This window comes from Siphateles boraxobius, unplaced genomic scaffold, assembly GCF_051911475.1.
Source record: "Siphateles boraxobius isolate OS27281-9 unplaced genomic scaffold, OSU_SipBor_1 19, whole genome shotgun sequence".
Lineage (NCBI taxonomy): Eukaryota > Metazoa > Chordata > Actinopteri > Cypriniformes > Leuciscidae > Siphateles > Siphateles boraxobius.
In genome coordinates, this window is record NW_027508799.1 from 18,659,948 (window position 1) to 18,682,802 (window position 22,855).

The 22,855-nt window shown below is 40.8% G+C and overlaps 1 protein-coding gene across 1 annotated transcript in view; it reads right to left on the bottom strand.

Moving 5' to 3' along the window:
• LOC143741710 (thyrotropin-releasing hormone-degrading ectoenzyme-like) overlaps nucleotides 1-22,855 on the bottom strand; it is a 207,842-nt gene that overhangs the window by 11,415 nt on the left and 173,572 nt on the right. The window contains exons 13-16 of the mRNA XM_077234037.1: nucleotides 10,167-10,314; nucleotides 8,145-8,242; nucleotides 7,810-7,917; nucleotides 3,499-3,666 (exon numbers count right to left, since the gene is read on the bottom strand). Coding sequence (XP_077090152.1) covers nucleotides 3,499-3,666; nucleotides 7,810-7,917; nucleotides 8,145-8,242; nucleotides 10,167-10,314 — 522 coding nt within the window. The remainder of the gene's footprint in view (nucleotides 1-3,498; nucleotides 3,667-7,809; nucleotides 7,918-8,144; nucleotides 8,243-10,166; nucleotides 10,315-22,855) is intronic.

Consider the following 22,855-nt stretch of genomic DNA (forward strand, 5'->3'; position numbering starts at 1 on the left):
GCACTTTCAACACCATGACATCACTACTGCTGCTCTCACCCTACATCACACACTTGATCAAATTTATCAAGGTCTTCAGGATTACTGGAAAGTTCCAGGCATGTGAGTTTGATCAGGGTTGGAGCTAAAGTCTGCAGGAAAGTGGACCTTGAAGGCCAGACTTGACAATCCCTGGTCTAGCAGCTTGTTATCTGTTATCTGTGCGTTTAGTTTCATTTTTGGACTTTTGCCCTGCGTCTCAATGTCCATACTATCCATCCTAAACAGTATGTGAGATTAAAATGAGTGTGTCCCAAAGCATAGTATGTCGAAAAGAGTATGCCAGAAGTCCCCGGATGGTCTACTATTTCCGGTGGATTTTCGAAGTGTGGATCTGTGCTAACTATAAAGGCTTATATTACCCACAGCTCATTGGGCTTTGGAGGATGAACTACAAACACGAGTAAAAACTGTTAAAAAACTACAAAACATGGTGGATATGTGCGACCGACGGTGAGAGGTTTAGAGTGACTAATTAAAGTTTAACCTGATACAAAAATATTTCTTTAATGTTACTCGTGTTATATTTCCAAAGGTGTAAAGTCCAGGTTCAGAAAGTAAAAGTCCTCTACAGTATTTTGTTCCAATCACCTGGATTTGCTAATTAGCACTGTTTTTTCAGCCAGGAGATAGAACTAATTAGTGAAATCAGCTGGCTGAGTTCATGGGTGGAATGAACATATGGCGGGACTTTTACTTTCTGACCCCTGGACTTTACATCTCTGTATATTTCATCTGCAACAACAATGTTGGCTTTTATAAAGATCTGTTTGGCCATTAACTTTTAAACGCATCATTATGCATTAATATGAGGAGAGTTCTGTGCATGAAAGACTGTGACTGCAGATCAACGCGCAATTTTATTTTTGACAAGATGATTGACAGGCCAGTTTACGGTGACAGGATGCGACAGAGATCAACCGTTAAAGACGCAATCGTATGAGGTGATAGTATGTCCCAAAGCTTGTCTACTCTCCTGCTATACACTCAAAAGTATATACTTTTTCTCCACACATAGAGTACATACTTTTAGGGCATAGTATAAGTAAGTGAATTGAGATGCAGCAGTAGTTTGTATTCACCAGTTCCTGTTTTCCCGCTTCTCCTTGGTTGTCATGGTAACTAATATGATTTGCCATCACATTCCGCTGTCGTCCTTGTTCACCTTGTTTGCCTGTGTATTGAAGTTCCTGTGATTTCAGTTAAATTTGTCTGGTCTTGTCTGTGTTATGCTGAAGCTACCCTATATTTGAATTACCTGTGTATTGAATTTAAGCCTTTTGGAATCTTCATCTTCGTGTGGTTGTATACTGTGACAATAGGAGAGGAAGAATGGTCTAAACTTGCCAAATCCTCCAAATTAGACCCTGTACTGATTAAGCTTTTAAGATATAAGAGATGCTTCCAGAGGTTGTAGATCCTCTCCTTAATACTAATTATTTATTCATCATTGTCATTAGGATATGTCCCAAAAACTTTCAAGCTGGCTGTGATTATGCATCTTATCAAAAACATATAGCTGCAAGCAGCAATTAACAGGGTACAAGCATTTTAAGACCTTTATGACATCTGTGCTGTTAGGGTTTATGTAGACCTGAAATGTAGGGCTGACACCATAAAATATGCCTGAAAAAGAACACGCTAATAAAACACAATAAAATATGCATGAAAAAGAATATGCTAATAAAACACCATAAAATATGCACGAAAAAGAATATGCTAAAAAACACACACAGAAAAGAAAGGCTTAAACAATAAAGTGTAAGCATGCTTACACACATTACTCATAGCGTGACACTATTGTCAAAACTGCTCAGTACAAATTAAGTGATAAACTGACAAAATGTGATTGGGTTATAATAGTGATTGTATAATGTCTTAATATGAATGCAAAATCAAAACCTTTGAACATAACTATACACTGTATTAGTGAGTACAATGGCAAAATTATAATTATAACCAGCAGATGGCAGCAGAGGACCACTCATTGGCTCACTTTAATTTTAAAAGTGTTTGTTTCCAACAGTAATCTCCACTAAAGCAAGGTAATTTTCCATGTTAACTCCATTAAGTATGCTTACACACACCAACACACAAAAAGAAAAATATGTTTTTAATGTTATTGTTATTGCAAATGGCCTATGAGGAGTATGAAAAGTAGAATTTTTTGAAAATCCAAGATGGCAGAGAAATGTGCATACCGGAAATGAAATCGAAGATATATATTTTGATCATCTTGAGCCAAGGATTCTAATGGCATAAGGCTCAGTATTGGTTTTTAACTCAGTTTAACCAATAACCAGTGCTATAGTCGAGCCAAGCTCATTAGAGTCTGGTTAAAGGCCAAGACAAGAAGAGGGTTGACCATAGAACTTGAGACCATTTGGCTTTGGGAAATGCAACCCTGGTCTCAACTACAACTCATCTACAAATCAGAAGGAAGGGTGCATTATATTTCAAGCTTCAACATCAACCCTTAGTCTGTTATCTCTAACATCTAAATGCAACCCATCGATCACACTGGTTGAAAGGAATGTTGATACAGAAACACATAAGAGTACTACTTGATAAGTTACCATCAGAAGCATGTGGCCTTCAAGAGTTTGTATTGTAGGAGAATGCTGGAGGTTCCTGCAGAGGATTTTGTATTCATGGTTCAGCTGCCTGACTTTTAGATGTTGTATCTAGGTGTACTGTGTATGACACCCGAGTCATGGATCACCGAGAGCTTGTAATACTCATTGATTTTAGCTTCAGGAATGGAATTACCACAATACAAAAAAATTAAAAGGTTCCTTGCTGACTGTAATTTGAAAAATAGTGTTTTAACATGAAGATGCCTGGATGTATTGAATGGAAATGTGTGCTTGTTAAGTGTGGCACTATTTATGTTCTTCCTCTAGTGAGGTAAACCACATCCTCTAAACAGACTCATGCTGAGGATTCCCACGAAAATTAACCCATTGAGTGCTGAACACTGTAGAGAGGGGTCATGGTGGGGCAAGATCCTTTATCTCATAGCATCTATAAAACAATGACAAAATTAAACTAAATAAATGGAGATGTCAAACCCAAAGTGAATCCAAAGAGAACTGCTTCAAAATATGTGTGGGCTGTTCGATCCTCGTCTGGGCTGGACAGGGTGTAATCCGTCACCGTTCTCATCCAACTATTGAGTCGGGAGAGGATTTAAGGTGCCATGGAGACTTGTGGGAAAGGCTCCTACCGAAGCCATTGTTTTTACAGCCCTGTCAGAGGAGTGAGTGCAGCTCTGCTGGTGTGAGCGACATGATGTGGTGGAAGGGATTGAATCAGATTACTTCATGAGGTACGGCAGACTACAGACCGAGTTATGAGTTAATACTGATTAAGCAATGTGTTATGCTCCAGTAATTTGCTATTTGAATTTCTTTGCCTCATCATGTTATTGTCAATGAGTCGGTAAGAGTGTTGATTGACCTGTTGAGCAGGAAGATGTTGTCACTGCAGGTCAAGGCCTCCAGAAGAACCTTCTTTTCAGAGATGGCAGTAGAGGAATGAAACTTCATCCAGATAAACTCCCACACGTCCTCATCCATCAGAGACACGCCTGTGCAGTACACAATGTCCCGCACATTAGGTGGAATCCTGTGGGACAGAAGTTTGAAATATCTGATTGAAGACACAAGCTGAATTCACATTTATGTTAGGATATTTTGAGGTAAAAATTCACAGCTAGTAAATTATATAATTAGCATTTAAATACACTTAACATGTACAACTGTATTGATGGAGATAAAAACTTTAATAGAAAACAAAAATTGACTTTTGAAGTACAGGGAAAATTGTGAAAAATTGTGATACATTGATTGGAATACACTCAATGGTGCTTGCTTGTTCTTTAAACTGATTCTGATTCATATGTCAGATCACATTGTGTACACACCTAAATCTTGTTCTAATTCCTGAGAAATACATTTTCCTGAAGAGAGATGTTTTTTAAAAAACAGCTTAAAATCAAGCTTAAAACAGCATACATTTGTTGTGTCTTCATGGTTGTTCAAAGATATCAGGTCACAAGTCAATGATTCACCTCGAGAAGAATCAATGAAAAACAGTTTTTATTTGTACGCTTTTGTGAGAATTTGAGGTATCTTTTGCGGTTGCTTCTTTATGCTCAAATTGTCTGTTGTCTATAATTGTAAATAAAAGATTTAAGATTTCAAATGGACCACTTTGGCTCAAGTGGTCTTCTGCTGTCTGTAATCACTTAGAATTCTGTCACAGCAAGAAATGTTCATAATAACACACAAGCTGATCTAATTTGATGATATTTTCTAAAGTTAATAATTTAAGTGGTGAAGATTGTACCCAAATCATCCCAGCAGGCCTCCCAAAGTGAGTCACTATGCTATATATATAGTCTAGAGATATACAGGTTTTAAGTATGAGCTCTGAATGGACCCATGCTATCAGCTGATTATAAATCTCAGAAAAGAATAACAGTCTACAGTAGAACAACACAAAGAGAAAAGTATCTCTCAGGCTGTGAGGCGATGCATGTAACATTCGTACAGGAAGAAGAAATAACATCAAACCTCTGGAGGAGCTGTGGCGATACAGTGACTGAACTTTTGATTTGCTCAAACAAATCGCAATAAAGACCTGCTGATTCTGGATGAGCCGTCAGAGCCTCTGGGAGTTTTCAATGTAGCAATACTTAGAACGGCACATTCAGTAAGATATAAAATCATGTCACATCCAATTGGAGCGTATAGACTGAAATTTCTGCACCTGTGAAGGTGATGTCTTATTTATGACTGCCACTGACAGGAAGTCTAAGCGAATTCAGAAACGCAGTTAAACAATAATATTTGTGCCGCTCCGTTAGCTGCCATTATATCTGGAAAAATCATGACTTATAAAATATTTTCAGAATGAAAATGGTAGAGAACACAATCCATCAATATAGTTTTTACTTCTGGTATTATAACACGAATATAATGGTTTTCTGTATAATGTGGCTGTTTGTTTAACACATTTATAATAAAAGACTGTTATGAGATTCATATATACCTCTAGAACTTATTTGTCTGTGAGACACTTGTGTTCTTGAAACAATGTACAAAGTTTGTGTATTTTACAATGTTTGAGACTTTGTTTCAGATAGAGACTAAAACTATGTGATGCACTATACAAAAATACATTTAAAAAATAGCCGGTTCAGTTTCCCTCGACAGAAGCGTCTGACTTTATTTTCAGCCCTGTCTTCATTTCTCAGTCTCTGGTATCTTGTTTTTAATCAATAAAGCACATGAGGAGGATTTGTCAGAGTTTGTCTTTGGCTTTACAGCGATCTGAAGCCTTTCTTTGCAGCTCATAAACTCTGCTGGGTCATTCCTGTGACATTATCATCACCCAAACCATAAAAATACATAAAGGTCAACACATTCCTCTTTTATGTGCTGCTTATCCCTTATTATCAAACTGAACAGATTATTTTTATTACCCAGCAGGAATAGAGGTCATTTTTGAAGAAAGGACAATGAAGGACACATCTGGCAGATCCAAACGTCTGCTGTCAGGTTAGATGAAAACGGCACATTTTGAAAGACAATTTAGAACAATTAAGGCACATTTAATAAAATGCAAAAGTAGTCAAAATTATATCAGTATCAAAAGTATGCTAAAACTATTACCATAAAAACAGTCGAGAAGAAAGGCAGCAACTCTAGCAGATGCATTTCAGAAATAATTTCTTTCCATCAGTCGTACACGAGAAACTAAAGCATTTTAGGTGCCTTTCATGAGCTCTAACTGTCTGTCAGAGAATTAAACTAAGATGTCCACATGATGATACGTCTATCAGGAGGGATTGTGTTCAGTACAGACTTCCTGTCAGTTCAGACACGATCAGAAACCTCACACTGGACTCCAATGGGTAATAATTACAGAGCCACTGCCAGAGCAATTGAGCCGTTTCAGGGCAAAAGAGTGGAAAATCTTTGACTGAGCAGGTCAAACACTGGCTGAATACAACCGTGTGTGTATTTCACATATCGAAAGCAAGAATATAGGCAAAAACAGCTCTTAAACAGAGCAACCTGCTGCTATCAGAGAAGCTCATGTCATGTTAGAGACCTCAACAAGTCATTAAAAGCACATTAAGTCAAGGTCAATATGTGACACATTATATGTAATAAAGCATCCGTGTGTGTATTTAAGGTCTATCTGTCAATTTTAAGGCACAATTTTGAAGCCAGCAAGGAAATATCCAATGTATTTGAGGTTGCTAATGTGTAATGAACAGTGTGTGTGGTCTTTCATGTGTTTGTAGGCATGCGGCCAACTGTTTGGCTCAAGGACCAAAAATGTTTTACTAAAAACTGGCCAAACACAATATCTTGTGCATGGTAAAACCATTTCTTCAGACACACAAACACAATCCTGTTTATTCTCCATTATGGCCATTAGTGCCTGCCAGAGGGCTGTTGTGTTTGACAGTGTGATACTGCATACATGCATGTGAACATTGCTGTGGGCAGCAGGGAAAACAAATCAGACTGTGTGTTTCCATGGACACTTGAAATAAAGCTCCTACTGTATGAATGTTGGCAGGGTTGATGAGCAGGACATATTGATCAGACCTCAAAGTGTCCACACACACCACACTCCATTCAGTGCCGTGCCTCGATATTATTGCAGAAATGTAATATGTGTTTGACCAAATCGAATAGGACAACTGTGGCTGTCAATGTTGAAGTATGGTTTCTCAAATGTTGATTTTTTTATTCATGTACTTTTTCTTATTTTGAAAGCAAATGCTAAACTGAGGCAAACACCAGGTTTCCTGCAGGACTGTGTTTATGCAGTGGTGTACCTAATCACAAAAAAAGGCCATGTAACATGCTAAATATACTATTTAAGAAAAAACATAATAGCAAGTCTTTTACATTTAAAGGGTATTTTTAAAACAAAAATCTTTTGAATGTGCAATTTTAACTACACCACAATATAAACTTTCTAGTAGTCCAATCTGATTTAGTTAAGTGAGTCACTGTAAACTGTTAGTATTTTGGGCCGATTCAGTGAATCTGATTTATCTGATCTAATCTATGATTTAGATTAACTAATTTGAGAAGGAGTTCACAGAAGAGATACTGTCAACAACACGTGCTTGCACTCCCTGCTGGTGAGGCCGACTAACATTAGATGGAGATTAATGCTCGGTAATCTACTGCGTTTCCTGCAGTTCCTGGACATCAACGTTGAATTTACTGTCGAATTTGAACCACTGAATTTGTGGAAGCGAATTTGCACAGCGAAATAAAATGGACCGAAAACCGCCTTTTGAATATTATAGGTTGTATTTTTAATCATTTTGAATATTTTGGAAGTGAAATATGAAAGGTGAATATGGATTATTGAAATTTTACAAATTAAAATGTGTTTGAAATGTTTTGAATTTAAATATTCACAGGTTAAATATTCAACCATGCAAAATTTCAGTCCATAAAAATGCAAGCCCTAAAAATACAATGCATTAAAATACAAGCAGGGTTAATGCAATGCATATTTTTTTCAAGTAGTACAATTCAACAGGCTTTTTGTTTCAAAAACATTTGCCATTATTTTACTTCCATAAGATACCTCAAAACAGCATTTATTGAAACCTTGAAACCTTGAACGTCATTAAGGTGTTTCGCTATACATTTGGACAGGAGAAACACTGGCATTGAATAAAAGCTGTTATAGGACAGTATGTGTTTGTCACTCTGTAAATTTGCTCACCTGTTCTTGTTGCTGGAAATCCAGTCTGAAATGAGAGACACCGCTTGGCGGTGACAGTGTTTGCTTCCAAAACTGCAGGCCAGCATGATCACCTCTCTCTGCAACTCTCTGAGGAGGAAAGAGGGAAGGATACCAGCAGGGAAGAACAGCAGCAGGAATTAAAGATGGACGAAGGAGAAAAATTAAAAATTAAACACATGTCTACTGAGGTCATTCTGATCTCTTGAGGTGGAAAATGTCTGACTTACACTTTGCTATTTGGTGTCGTTACTTAGACTACATATAAGTCTATAACTGTAATACATAATTCAAGAAAGATGAAATTCAAGACTCACTCGGCCTGATAAGCCGCCTGCATGAAGGAGCCGTCAGGGGAAGTGCTTGGCCAGCCCAACTTGTGATATTTTGGTTCCACCTGTCTAAGAACATAGTCCTGACGAACAAAACAAAAAGTAAAGCAAAGGAAATAATTAAAGCAAAACAATACAACAAAAATCAAATCAAAACAAGAAATATGATAAAACACAAGTAAAGCAAAACCAAACAGAAGTGCAACACAAAACAAGAGGCAGAAAATGAGTCAGTATGGTTGCCATGTTGAGACCAGGATTTAAATTTCCCTTGAAATAACAGTATGTTGTACTCATACTTGTACTTGTACTTTGTAAATGTATAAAGCTCACTCCCGAATACATCCAGTATTCAGTGTGTGTGTGTGTGTGTGTGTGTGTGTGTGCGTGCGTGCGTGCGTGCGTATGTGTTTTGACTCTCCATACGTTTGAGGGAAATGTAACAGCATGTGATGTTATGGCTAATTTAGCATGACTGCTCTCCTTCATGCCCTCTTACTGAGACGAGTGAATGATCACAATTAGACCCTGCTATGCTGCAATTCAATTCTTAACACACACACACACACACATTAACACGGATAAAAGCACACACAGTAAACACTGGGACAGCGGTAGAGGACATTGTTTTCCATATTGTGGTGAACCGTACAACTGATCATGTGTGTTTGTCAAGCTGTTACTACAAACATTGAGTGATGTGTTATAGTTTTGCCAACAGAGTAACCTCAGTTTGACAATTAGTGACGCAGCACAAATGCACACACACACACACACACACGCACAAACACACACACACACACACACACACACACACACACACACACACACACACACACACACACACACACACACGTGCGCACACACACGCATCCACACACACACACACACACACTCACACACACACACACACACACACACACACACACACACACACACACACACACACACACACACACACACACACACACACACACACACACACATGAAACACACACACACACAGGTTTGGACTGACGGTTGAGACACCTGGTCACATGATTTGAAGGCACTTGACTAATTTGCTCCAGCTGTTTCCTGTCTTACATTACATGCTAAACATCTGCTCTGTCTCACAGTAAACACAATAAATGAGAGTTACAGTGAGAAGACACTATTAAATTCATCACACACTCACTGCAGACACTAAAGGGTCGTCCATTACAGAGGAGGGGCAGAAATGACTCATGCGCACTGAGGGATTGTGGGTAGGCGTGCAAATGCTATTCTGAATAACAAAGTGATAAATGAATATGAAAGCAGGTGGACAAGTAAAACAGAAGCCACAGCAACAGGATGATAGGCTGTGCTCAGAATGAAATACTAGCATACTGCACATTATACACTGCATATTATTTATAAAAACAGAAATATATATATATATATATATATATATATATATATATATATATATATATATATATATAGTTATATATAGTTTTATATGGCGCTTCTGTAAAAATTAACATTTCTCATTCTGATCAAATAACGAATCTAGAAGCAGATAAAAATGACAGTTGATATTGTGCAGGTTTTATTTGTCACATGGGAAATGGAAGATTGAGTCAAGTGCACTGTATTGTGGGAAACAGTATTTCACTCAGTTCGCCCTCATTATATACTTGCAGACGCTCATCTGGGAATTCCACACACATGCAAATTATTGCACACTCCTCACAACATGCATATTGTTTACTGCAGGAATAGTATGATATGCTATTATGAACATATAGCCATTAAAACACAACCGATGGTGGAAATCTCAGTGTTTTTCACATCTATGTGTTTCTAAAACAGGCATTGTGTCTGAAACATTGTGGACTGTTGTGGAAATAATGATCAGAGGATCGTAAGTTCGATCTGTCGAGTCATCTGAGACGTGCTGCTAGATCTCAGCTGTGTCTTTCTTATTGCACTAGTCAAGGTTAAAATCCAACAGACACCAAACTGATGTGAGACCAGACTCACGCTGAACAGGCTGTGGTCTTCAGTGCGGTCCAGCAGTTTGTCCAGCTGGTAAAGAGCTCGACTAGCAGCGTGCCAGGGCAGAAACTCACTCTCCTGAGACAAATATGAGATCATCTGCAGGGGGACGTTTTGGGGCAAATACCCCGCTCTAGAGAGAAGAAAGAGAGTAAGAGGATAAGACACTAGCAGCACATTTGAAGCATATTTCCCCTTTGGTAGACACGTCGTTAACATTTGATTACAAACAGTTCATTTTGTTCATTATCATTCGTTTAGAATACCTGCCAGGCATTGTGTTCTGCGTGGGGAGTCATAATGTGCTGTAAGAAAGAACAACTAAAAAACTGCTTCTCCTGTACGGCTACAGTCGTGATCAATTTGCATAAATCCATAAAACATAAGATCTCTTCTAAAAGATTCAATTGTCTTCTCCTTTTTTCCCTTCGGTCCTTTCAGAAATGCCTAAAACCCTCCCATGAGAGCGGAAAAACAGAGAGGTGGACAATATCCTTAGACCAAAAACACAAGAAAGACGAGTCTTTGAATCTAAAGAACGTTTGCTAGCAAGCATAGTGTCACTATTATATTAAGTTACTGCCTAGCACACACAAGCAACCACATAACAATGTTTGGAACAGGCCAGCATCATCGCTAGCATTTTTTTTTAGGTTCATAAATGCATACTTTATGTGTGCCATGTACTTGAATGTTTATTTGAGTGTTTTGCTGTTAGCTTAGCAACAGCAAAACAGCTAATGGAATCAACTCAAACTCAATTGGAATCAATTGTCAGTCATATCTGAGTGCACTTCACATGTGTAGTGCTAATTTGCATGCCACATGAAAAGAGCATTTAAAATCAGTTGCGTTTAAGGGACTATTTCCAACCTATGGTCACTGCAAAAACGTGCCAGAGCAAAATTACATTACATTGTTTATTTTGCATTTCACCACACTTTCAAAATGAAATGTCAAGTAAGTGGCGCTAAAATCACATTTAGCTTGATCAAAAACATACAAAAGTTGAATCTGACAGCATTTTCTTATTTATCTCGGCAGTTTGGAAATTAAGGGCCAGATTTACTAAACAGGGCCAATTAGCGTGAGAGCATAATTCCAAAAATGCGAGTTCTATGCATGATCTACTGACAACATGCAAATTAAAGAACACAGGATCAGCCGTATCATTTGCATAATAACAAACTCCATCTACCAACAGCAGCGCAAATTAGCGTCTGGTTTAAGACATGCTTTTTTGAGCAATAAATAATGGCACAAATACCAGTAAATTGACTAGCGCAAACCTCAGTAAATCACCTAACATTATTCATTTAAATACTCTCCTCCCATAAATGTTGTGTCTGAAAGGGAAACCCCTACAAATCCATATGCAATAAGATCAGCTGCAAAAATAACCCTGTCCACACCTTTTCCGCGCTAATTTTTCACTGTGTGACTTTAGTAAATCATGACAGTAGTTTTTTAATGCCAAATGAGGGTTTGCGCTTGATTAATTATGATGCAGGTTCAAAATGTATTAGTTTACACATCATGCTCTATCGTAAAAGTGTTTTGAGGTCCTAACATAGTATTGTGCAAGTCTTTATTAATCAAAAATCTACCAATGTAATAATTTGTGTGAAAAGGATTTTTTATTTATTTTTTTACTGCCAATAGTCTTCCTTTCTACAGTTAATTATATGTATAGGTACTATTTTATTAAGTTTTGCAAAACTGTAAAAAAAAAAAAAAAAAAAAAAAAAATTGGTAGAATCACCTTTTTCCAATGAGCCTGGGTTATCTTTTTCAGTTTCTCATTATTTAATGCAGGGCATAAGCGCTCTGAATCAGAGGTCAGGCGAAAAAGGAAGTGATCAGACTTGTAAACGGCCTCATTAAATTCCAGAGGACAGATTCACCCAACACACATTTAATTGGGACATTAATCACAGTTACTCACAGACACCCACTGTTAACCAAGGAGGTTTTTAACATTTCCAGACAAACTGATTTGCAATAACATAAGCAGGAGACAATTGAGAATGTGAAAAATTAGAAACTATTTCAACATCTCCATGAAAAATAAGCAGTAAATGTAGTATCAAGCAAAGGTGAATTTATTTGTGTCTAACTAAGATCAGGAACTGTTCTTATTATTTCAAACAGCCTGTTAATATATTAGAGACGGACGGAGAGTTTTTATCTGCCTATTTGAAGTTCAGGGATTAATGGTCCTTAAAGTTTCAATATGAAGTCAAACGTATGATACATTATGGAAAAGTATTGAAACATTGTTGCTAAATTTATTTAAAAATGACCAAAATATTCCAAAAATAAGAGTTTAGAAATGCTTTATTTGACTGACACAAACATTTCTGTTAGTCTTACAGATTTAATGGAGTCAGGCGCAATTTACTCTATACACTGTTGAATTATTTAAAGTTAATGCAACTGGCTTAAGGATTGCAGTGGTTTTTACACCTCGGGCATGTATTCATTTTCAACAGTCAACAGTCTGGAGTCAATAACGCTATTTATCTCCAAAGATTTTCTAAATGCAGTGTCTAAAGCATGAGTTAATGACTTCTGTACAGCATTGATTGTGTTTATTGCTTAGAAGTCAGCTCAACAGACCTGGAACTACTTCACTTAGAACTTCACTACTTCATTTAGAAAATGAATCAAAACCACTGTTTCAACCAAATAGAATAAAGCATTAAACTGTGGTCTAATGAGCAATAATTGTATTAAAATAAACGATTTATCAGTCTATAATGATGCCAAGGCACTGGAAACACTCATCAGCCTTCTGTTATTTTTTCACACTGATTACATGGAAATATTCAATTTATATTGTCAGGATTGATGTGCACACAAGTCATGAAGGATGCATTCAAGAGCTTAATAACATTGCATGTGCATTAATTGTGTTTTGTTTCTCATTAAGCTTATGCGTTTAGAGACACTGTAGCACATAAATTATTGCAAAGTGTTCACCGGTCAAGTCACATTAAATGTGAAGTGAATGATTTGGTCACATTGACATCTAGATAGACCGGAAATTAATAGACTAAATGAACATAGTCTGTAATAGTTTATCATTATAAATATACAAACTATATTTTTTGTGATATTCTCATATTTTAATGTTCATTCAAAGTAGTTAGACTATTAAAGTTAAAGTGTTTCTTTATATTTTTTTCTTAAAATGGTAATTCTTTACAGGGAAAATAACTCAGGAAGATAAAAAAATATTTTATAATGGCTATCATTTATATTTAGAGACGCTTCCATTATTACCACATGCAAAACAGCAGCGACTGGAGGCCATTTTCCGTTTCATAAAACTTTCTTTTCTTCCATGTATTTTTGAATTATTCAGCTTTCTGATCGAAGGTCGGAGGGAAAAATGTTCATTAAATATGAACACAACATTACCATAAAAGTGTCATGAGGCATTGAAGTGTCCCTGCTGTTAGTGAGCACAGTAATGAAAGAGCTGATCACTCTCATGCTTCAGGAATGTGCCAATACACACACACACAGCCTCAGAGAAATGTGTTACATTGCAAGAAGGCCATTTATCATTGATAATAGCACTCCTGAAGAACAGCAAGGTAAAAATAAGATTGTGCTGCTCTTTAAAATTCCCTGCCATCCTTCATTTTCAATGAGAGCTGGTGATGTCTGGCAACATGATCGTCAGCGACCATTGGAGAATTGAAAGAAAGTTTTTTTTTTCAATTAATGAGTATAAAGATAATTGACTTTTAAATTGGCCAGTAATTGTAGATGATGCTTGAGCAGAGCATTTTAAGAAGCTCCATCACAAAATGTACAAAAATATTGTGCAAAGGAAAAGAATATGGAAAAGTAACCAAAATATTCTCCTGGAACTGTTCTTTAATTCTTTCTGGCAGTTGTGTGATATGTGTTGTATGGCAGAATTGTCGACAGGTGTTGTGATGTTTCACGAGCGCCGCAAACAAAACAACCTTCTGTCTTTTTTGCAACAACCTGCTGCTGATGCTAATGTCGGGTTAGGAAAAGATCAGCGTTTTTATGGAAGTTCACGTAGCTGGTGATCAAAATGACTGTTGACAGCAACTGTTAATTGCTTAAAAATCTACATGAAAATGACTTGCAGTCTGACACTAATTTCATTATTCTTAAGCATATAATATTATAGTGTCATGCATTTCTTATTTGTGTTCCTCGTGCTTTTATTTTTTTAGTCTTTTAGTTTTAGTTTGTAGTGGATTGGTCACATGACAGTAACAACATGGTGGATGTAGTACGTCTGAATTTCATTCATACTACCCATGTTCATACTATATAGAACATACTTATATATACACTCACCTAAAGGATTATTAGGAACACCATACTAATACTGTTTGACCCCCTTTAGCCTTCAGAACTGCCTTAATTATACGTGGGATTGATTCAACAAGGTGCTGGAAGCATTCTTTAGAAATGTTGGCCCATATTGATAAGATAGCATCTTGCACTTGATGGAGATTTGTGGGATGCACATCCAGGGCACGAAGCTCCCGTTCCACCACATCCCAAAGATGCTCTATTGGGTTGAGATCTGGTGACTGTGGGGGCCATTTTAGTACAGTGAACTCATTGTCATGTTCAAGAAACCAATTTGAAATGATTCGAGCTTTGTGACATCAGAGGATGGGTACATGGTGGCCATAAAGGAATGGACATGGTCAGAAACAATGCTCAGGTAGGCCGTGGCATTTAAACAATTCCCAATTGGCATTAAGGGGCCTAAAGTGTGCCAAGAAAACATCCCCCACACCATTACACCATCACAACCAGCCTGCACAGTGGTAACAAGGCATGATGGATCCATGTTCTCATTCTGTTTACGCCAAATTCCGACTCTACCATCTGAATGTCTCAACAGAAATCGAGACTCATCAGACCAGGCAACATTTTTCCAGTCTTCAACTGTCCAATTTGGGTGAGCTCTTGTAAATTGTTGCCTCTTTTTCCTATTTGTAGTGGAGATGAGTGGTACCCGGTGGGGTCTTCTGCTGTTGTAGGTTGTAGGCCATCCGCCTCTAGGTTGTGCGTGTTGTGGCTTCACAAATGCTTTGCTGCATACCTCATTTGTAACGAGTGGTTATTTCAGTCAAAGTTGCTCTTCTATCAGCTTGAATCAGTCGGCCCATTCTCCTCTGACCTCTAGCATCAACAAGGCATTTTCACCCACAGGACTGCCCCATACTGGATGTTTTCCCAGCTGGGCCCGCCGGCTCACACTCTGCCTCCCAGTTTTTCCCTCCTGCTGTTTCTAACTCTTTTCCTCTGCAGTGGCCTCCGGCTCCCATAGCAGACGCTTGCGTGAGGCTGCCTCCGCTAGCGGTGCAGGCTCAAACTTTCCACAATCTTCCTGCGACTACTGCTAACCCCTCCCATTTTCAGTGGCCTGCAGCTCAAGCAAGTGCGAGACCGCCTCCGCTTGCAACACAAGCTCAGGCTTCTCATTCATTTCCTCCTTTTCCCCCTTATGCTTTTCTCAATTTCCCTTCTCAAACCCCACAGGCCGACCTAAGCGTGAGGCTGCCTCCGCCGATAGTCGCAGCCCAGGCTTCTCTCCCTTACAGCTCTCTCTTAAATGCCAAATCACAATTTTATCTTTTCACAGCTACCCCGATGCCAGTCCCACCAAACGCTGTCGCTCTGAAGCCTCCCCCAGTGACTCAAAACATCCGAGCACAGATTCTGGCAGGTGCGGATGTAGACCTTTCTCATTTACTTTCTCTGCTTCCCGTATCCGATTCTAACCGTCAGTTAGACTGCGGGGATTTTTCAGTCACCTTAAAAAACCAAAATACACATTTATCACGTTTACTTTCTTTTTCGTAGTTTTCAATCGCTTTCAGCCACTTCACAGAAATCATTTGCTCCGCCTTCCCTCATAGGCGACGCGAACTGAACGACTATTTAGCGCTGATAGCCGAGCTTGCGTTGTCCTACGGGGGAGGGCACTTTTACACGTATCATAAACTCTTCTCAGCAAAATGCGCTGTTAATGTTTCACAGTGGAACCAATGCCCATACTGGGGAGCACTAGACACTGACCTACACAGCAGAGTTTTCCTTGGCTGCAAGAATATATCTTGCGCGGTCTGCAGGTCAGTGGCACATTCCACAATATCGTGCCCTCAAGTTAACCCGTCCGTTCCCCCATGCCCGGAAACAGCACCAGTCAAATCCACCAGCTACACACCAAGACCGGCGACTAGCAACCCATATCCACACGAGGCTAATTTCAGCTCCAGAGTACTTACGGACAGCAAACAGCCTTGCAACAATTTTAATATCGGCAAGTGCACCAGGCAGCGTTGTCGGTACTTGCACATATGTAGCTTCTGTGGCGGTGCTCATGCCCGTCCTGTATGCCCTGTCTTTAAAGATGTCAATAAAAAATCTAAAAATTATTTATCGACTCCCGTGAATATTTCTCGCCTTTCTATCGAACTAGCTCACCACCCGGACTCAGACTTCACTGAATATCTGCTGTCTGGCCTACAACACGGTTTTAAACCTGGAGTGGTTTGTCCGCTCTCCCAAAACATCATCTGCGATAATCTCCAATCGGCTCTCGCCGAGCCCCACGTGGTAGACAACCTGATTAAAAAAGAAGTCGAGTCAGGCTTCATGATTGGCCCTTTTGACGAGCCTCCTTTCAAAGTTTTTCGCATTAGCCCCATTGGAGTGGCTACGAGAAAGTTTTCAGGTAAGAAACGCCTCATAATCGATCAACTCCACATAAATCCCTGTTCCCAAGCATTAACAGCCTGATCCCACTCGACGAATTTTCTCTCAAATACCACGAGGTAGATCAAGCAGTCGACCTGATAAAAATCGTGGGTCGGGGTGCCTGGCTCGCAAAAATTGACATCACTTCGGCTTTTAAAGTGATGCCCATCCACCCGGATTCATGGCACTTGTTTGGAGTGCGCTGGCATGGGAAATTCTATTTCGCCGTACGCTTAACTTTTGGATGCAAAAGCAGCCCCAAAATTTTTGACATGCTATCTGAAGCCGTTTGCTGGATCTTGTCAAACAATTATGCAATTCCTCACCTCATTCACCTGCTGGACGATTTTCTAATAATTTCGCCTCCCGGCGCCATTCCAGCAGCCCAGATCCTCACAGTTCAAAAAGTATTTTCCGAGCTCGGAATCCCCATCGCCCAGGAAAAAACCATGGGTCCCGCCACATCCATTGAGTTCCTTGGCATTAATCTAGATTGTTAAATACCAGGCCTCCCTGCCCAAGGAGAAAATCGATAGAATAATCCTCATCTCATCTACCCTCGTAGACAGTTCAAAGTGTTCCAAACGCGAAACTCCTATCCATGCTCGGCCACTTAAACTTCGCCATGCGCATTATTCCACAAGGCCGCCCTTTCATTTCTCATCTCCTCTCTCTCGTGTCTTCAGTTCACGCACTAGAGGATCTCATTTCCCTAACTCCAGCATGCCGCGACGAACTCAGCCTATGGATAACTTTCCTTAAACAGTGGAATGGCCTATCCTTTTTCTATAAGGATCTAATTTCCTCCCCCATCGACATCCAGCTGTTCACAGATGCAGCCCCCTCAGTCGGCTTTGGGGGGTTCTGCCAAGGACGCTGGTTCGCGTCTACTTGGCCCCCCCAAATACAGGACACGCTACAGTCCTCTGCATTATTCGAGCTCTACCCTCTCGTAGTATCAGCCTTCCTGTGGGGGAAAGAATGGACTGCCAGCAGCATCATAGTGCATTGTGACAACGAAGCTACAGTCCAGTGCATTAATAAAGGCCGTTCCCATTCACCCGCACTGATGCCACTTTTAAGACGTCTAATCTGGATTTCAGCATGTTATCAATTTATCTTTATTGCCAAACACATCCCCGGATCAAAAAACCAAATTGCCGACTCTCTGTCTCGCTTTATGTTTCAGAAATTCAGGATGCTGGCTCCAGAGGCAGACAAGCTACCAACTCCAGTACCTCATTATTCGGAATTAATATTCCCATAACCCACCCGCAAAAATCCCTCCTCAACATATCGCTCGACACCATTCTCCAAGCAGTTTCCCCCAGAACTCTCCAATCCTATGTGACCGCATGGAGATGTTTTAAAGCCTTCCACCTTTCTTATAACACGCCATTCCCTGATTTTTCCCTCCTTACAATTACCTCCTTCATCTCTTACCTTAACAGCGTTAAGAGCCTCCAAGTCGGGTCCATCAAAAGTTACTTAAGCGGCATCCAATTTTTTCACAAATTGATTCACGGCGCCCCCTCACCGGAGATAAATAACTCACAAACCTCCCTCTTAATTAAGGCATCTAACGATCCCAGCCCACCCGCCCGGACACCAGACAACCCATAACATTAGATATTCTTACTAAATGCATTCATACCCTCCGCACAGGCTACCGATCCCTTAATACCTCTCGCACACTCGGGCCCAATTTCCGAGCTCGGAGCCCTCCCCCCGGACAGCACGCCAAATACGCATAACCATTTATTCTCTGATCAGTTGTAAGTGTGAACTCGTGAACCATGCCATAGTCAAAATTGCTTAAATCACCTTTCTTTCCCATTCTGACATTCAGTTTGGAGTACAGGAGATTTTCTTGAACAGGACCACACCCCTAAATGCATTGAAGCAACTGCCATGTGATTGGTTGATTAGATAATTGCATTAATGAGAAATTGAACAGGTGTTCCTAATAATCCTTTAGGTGAGTGTATTTTTATATATATATATATAGAATATATAGAATATATAGAGAATATTTTAATAACTCAGTGCTTTAAAGATACTTTTATGGAAGATGCTTGCTTATGGAAGAAAAGCTATGCAATTAACCCAATTATTATGCACATTAAATATGATCTTCACTCTCCAACTAGACTTCACTAACACTAGCTTTCTTCTTCACAATTGATCCAGTAATTCATAATCACAATAAAGGCTTTGTGAGTCAGTATTGATCTGTGTGAGTGACTCCCAGCACCAGGGGCATTTAATTAGGTAACATCCCTCGAGGCATTCAGTTTCATCAGTCATATGAGCACTCTTTATCATCCCAGTAATTTACAGAGAAATTAGACATTTTACACACTGTGATTAACGGTGATGTTGGTTTTAATATGCAGGTTGGCATTTTTCGCTTCTCGAGAATGTAAGAGCCAGTAACCACCTCCATAGATCTGAGCCTAAGGATGAATAAGACATGCTGTTAACATCTGGTCATTTTATTAAGAGTAGCTGCAGAGACAAAACAAACAAACATGTGCAAACGAGACTGAAATCAGGGAAAAAAGGATTTTTGCCTTCAGTCCTGTTAACTTTCAATTATCAAGCTCTTCAGTAAAGAAGGCCGAGCCGAATAAACAGGCTAAATGAACATGTTGTACAACAACGCAGGAGGAACAGGTTTCCTTTCTCGGCTCAATGTGACGGCAATAAACACAAGTTTCCCTGTGGGTTTGTCGTCAGTTGACTGAACTCTCGTGGTTAGGAAATATCTTTGGGCAAAAGCACTATTCTCCACATTTCTGTTAAAGCCCCGTGTGGCGAGGGGGGCGTGGTTCAGCGAAGTCTGTAGTGCCAGAGCTACGACGGATCCGAGCGGTGAGTAAGTAGGTCAAGTGCAAAATGACGAACACCTGTCTCTGATTGCAGTAATTGGCGTGGGGAGACCGCATAAAAGCCGGCTGGTGCAAGAGAGCAAAGAGAGAAGGACTGGGTACTCGTGCACGAGACGTGAGCTGGACGCTGGAAGTGGAAAGAGTGTTGCCTGATATAGTGGAAAGAGTGATATTTTAAATAGTGGAAAGAGTAATATTTTTATATAGTGGAAAGAGTGTTCTCTGAACGAGGTTTATGTTAGAGCGCGTACAGCGCATTTCTTCTGTTTTTCAACCAAATAAAAGTGTACGAGTCCCAGCCACGGCGACCCCTGTCTTCTTCCATCCAGGGTTTCGGGACCAGTGTAGTGAAGGTTCAGTGTTGGTGTGATGGAAGAAGACAGGGGTCGGCGTGGCTGGGACTCGTACACTCGGACTGCGTCGATTGACACTTTGGGGAACGCCCCTCAGCGTAGCGCCTCTGAAGTATGAATGAAACTAAGCCAATCTCTGATTGGTGTTGCGTCATGTGTAATGTGTGACGGCATACAAGCGGAAGCTATAAAGGACGCCGGCCCACATGAGATGTCAGCTTTTTGTTCTTCAGCAAAGCGCTCTCTGTTTGAATTGTCTGTCTTATTTGGTGTTGTCTGTCACAAAGCATTACATGTGTGTACTTTGCAATAAAGATCCTGTGTGTGTGCGAGGCATGAACAGTCGCTCCCGAGGGTGCTGGCTGTTTTCATTGAGAAATATCGCGACGCGTATATCCGTGCGCTGTCGGATGTTTCAGCCTCGCACCTGTTGACTTTCTTCTTGGGTTGGAATCCAAATATATTGTTGAACGACTTGAATCTCGCGTTGCCGAGGCAGCGTATGGATTACGAGATAGCCTAACACAAAACAGTATTGTTTGGTAATTATGGCTGCATTTCATTTTAAGAAATTAAAATGATGAAATATTTCTGACTTTTGAATATCGGAAGTTAGATATTTTAATTCAACCTACCATTCAGACCGTGTTTCACTTATAGAGTGTTTATGGCTACATTTATTTCTGAGGAATTAAAATGATAAGCAGCGAACGCAGGCTTGCGGCCATGCAGTGTTCCTTCTGCACATCAAAAATCGATTTTTTTCGATTCTTCCCTGGCGGTCCTCCGCTTCAGGGTATCGAAAACGAGACAAAAATAACAGGGCTATCCCCCCCGTGGAGGGACGAGCGAGAATTGCTCTTCCGCGGAGCCCTCAGAAAATTGATGTTTGTATCCAGCGTCAAGTGCGCTTCGGGACACATCGGTTTTCAGCAAATGCGGCACTGCAGCAGTGTCCGCCCCAATGGCTTGCGGCCAGGCAGTGCTCATGTTCGCCCATCGGAAACGGTTTTTGATTATTCCCTGCCGGTCTTCCGCTTCAGGGTGTCGAGAACGAAACCGAAAGAGCCTCCCCTCAGGAAGTCGATGTCTGTATCCCGCCGTTAAGTGCGCTTCGGGACACATCGGTTTCCAGCGAACGCACGCTGCTCTGTCTGCCCCACAGGCTTGCGGCCAGGCAGCAATTGCGTCCGCCCATCGAGAATCGTTTTCGGTTCAACCCTGCCGGAGATCCGCTTCAGGGGGTCGAGAACGAATCCCGATTGGTACCCGAAGCCTCTTGGTACCTCTCGAGCCTGGTTCCTTTGGTAAAATATTTCGATGCATGGAAAAATCTCACGAATATTTCGCCTTGGGCCCTGTGCACCATTCAAAAGGGGTACAGGCTACAGTTCGGTTTATGCCCACCAAGGTTCAACGGGGTGGTCTGGACTCCAGTCGACCCAGTACAGGGTCGGGTATTGGAACAGGAAGTAAACTCCCTGCTGGTAAAGGTGGCTATAGAACATATTCTATAGTCCACCTGACAGGGAGTCCGGGTTTTACAGCCGCTAATTTATAGTTCCCAAAAAGGATGGGGGTTGCGTCCAATAATAGATCTCAGACACTTGAATCGTTCTCTGAGGAGATTCAGGTTCAAGATGCTCACTATTCCCATCATCATGTGTCAAATTCAATCCGAGGATTGGTCTGTCACGATAGATCTAAAGGACGCATACTTCCACATATCCATCCTTCCATCTCACAGGAAGTTCCTGAGGTTCGCTTTCAGGGGCAAAGCGTACCAATATCGGTCCTTACGTTCGGCCTAGCTCTCTCCCCACGCACATTTACCAAATGTATGGATGCAGCTCTAGCACCGCTGAGGCTCCAGGGCATCAGGGTGCTCAATTATATCGACGACTGGCGGATTCTGGCCCAGTCACAAAAGCTGGCGGTTCGGCATCGAGATGTCGTCCTCGCCCACATTCAAAGCCTGGGGTTGAGACTCAACACGAAAAAGAGCGTGTTGACACCAGCCCAGAGAACCACGTTCCTGGGAGTGGTGAGGGACTCGGTCACGATGCGGGCATGATTGTCTCCTGCACGAATCGAGTCCATTCTGCCACAGTGTCCAGGATAAAGCTAGGCCAAGCCATTACTGTGAAACATTTTCAAAGAGTGTTGGGGCTCATGGCAGCAGCGTCCAACATTATTACATTTGGCCTGCTGCACATGAGGGCCCTCCAATGGTGGTTGAAAATCAAGGGGTTCTCCCCGAGGGGGGACCCGTTCCGCATGATCATGGTTAGGCGCAGATGCCTTCGTTCCCTATCTATGTGGAAAAAAGCTTGGTTTCTGTCCCAAGGTCCAGTGTTGGGAGCGTCATGTCACGGGAAAACCGTTTCGACAGACGCCTCCCTCACGGGCTGGGGCGCGGTCATGGACGGCCGCTTTACGACAGGCCTATGGCAGGACCATCATTCCTCCTGGCACATAAACTGCCTGGAGATGTTGGCGGTGCTCCAAGCTCTGAGGAGCTTCCTGCTGGACCTCAAAGGTCATCATGTCCTTGTGAGTTCAGACAATATGTCGGCTGTGGCCTATATAAACCATCAGGGGGGTCTGAGGTCTTGCCCTCTATGCAGACTGGCGCATCAGATCCTCCTGTGGTCCCAGGGGA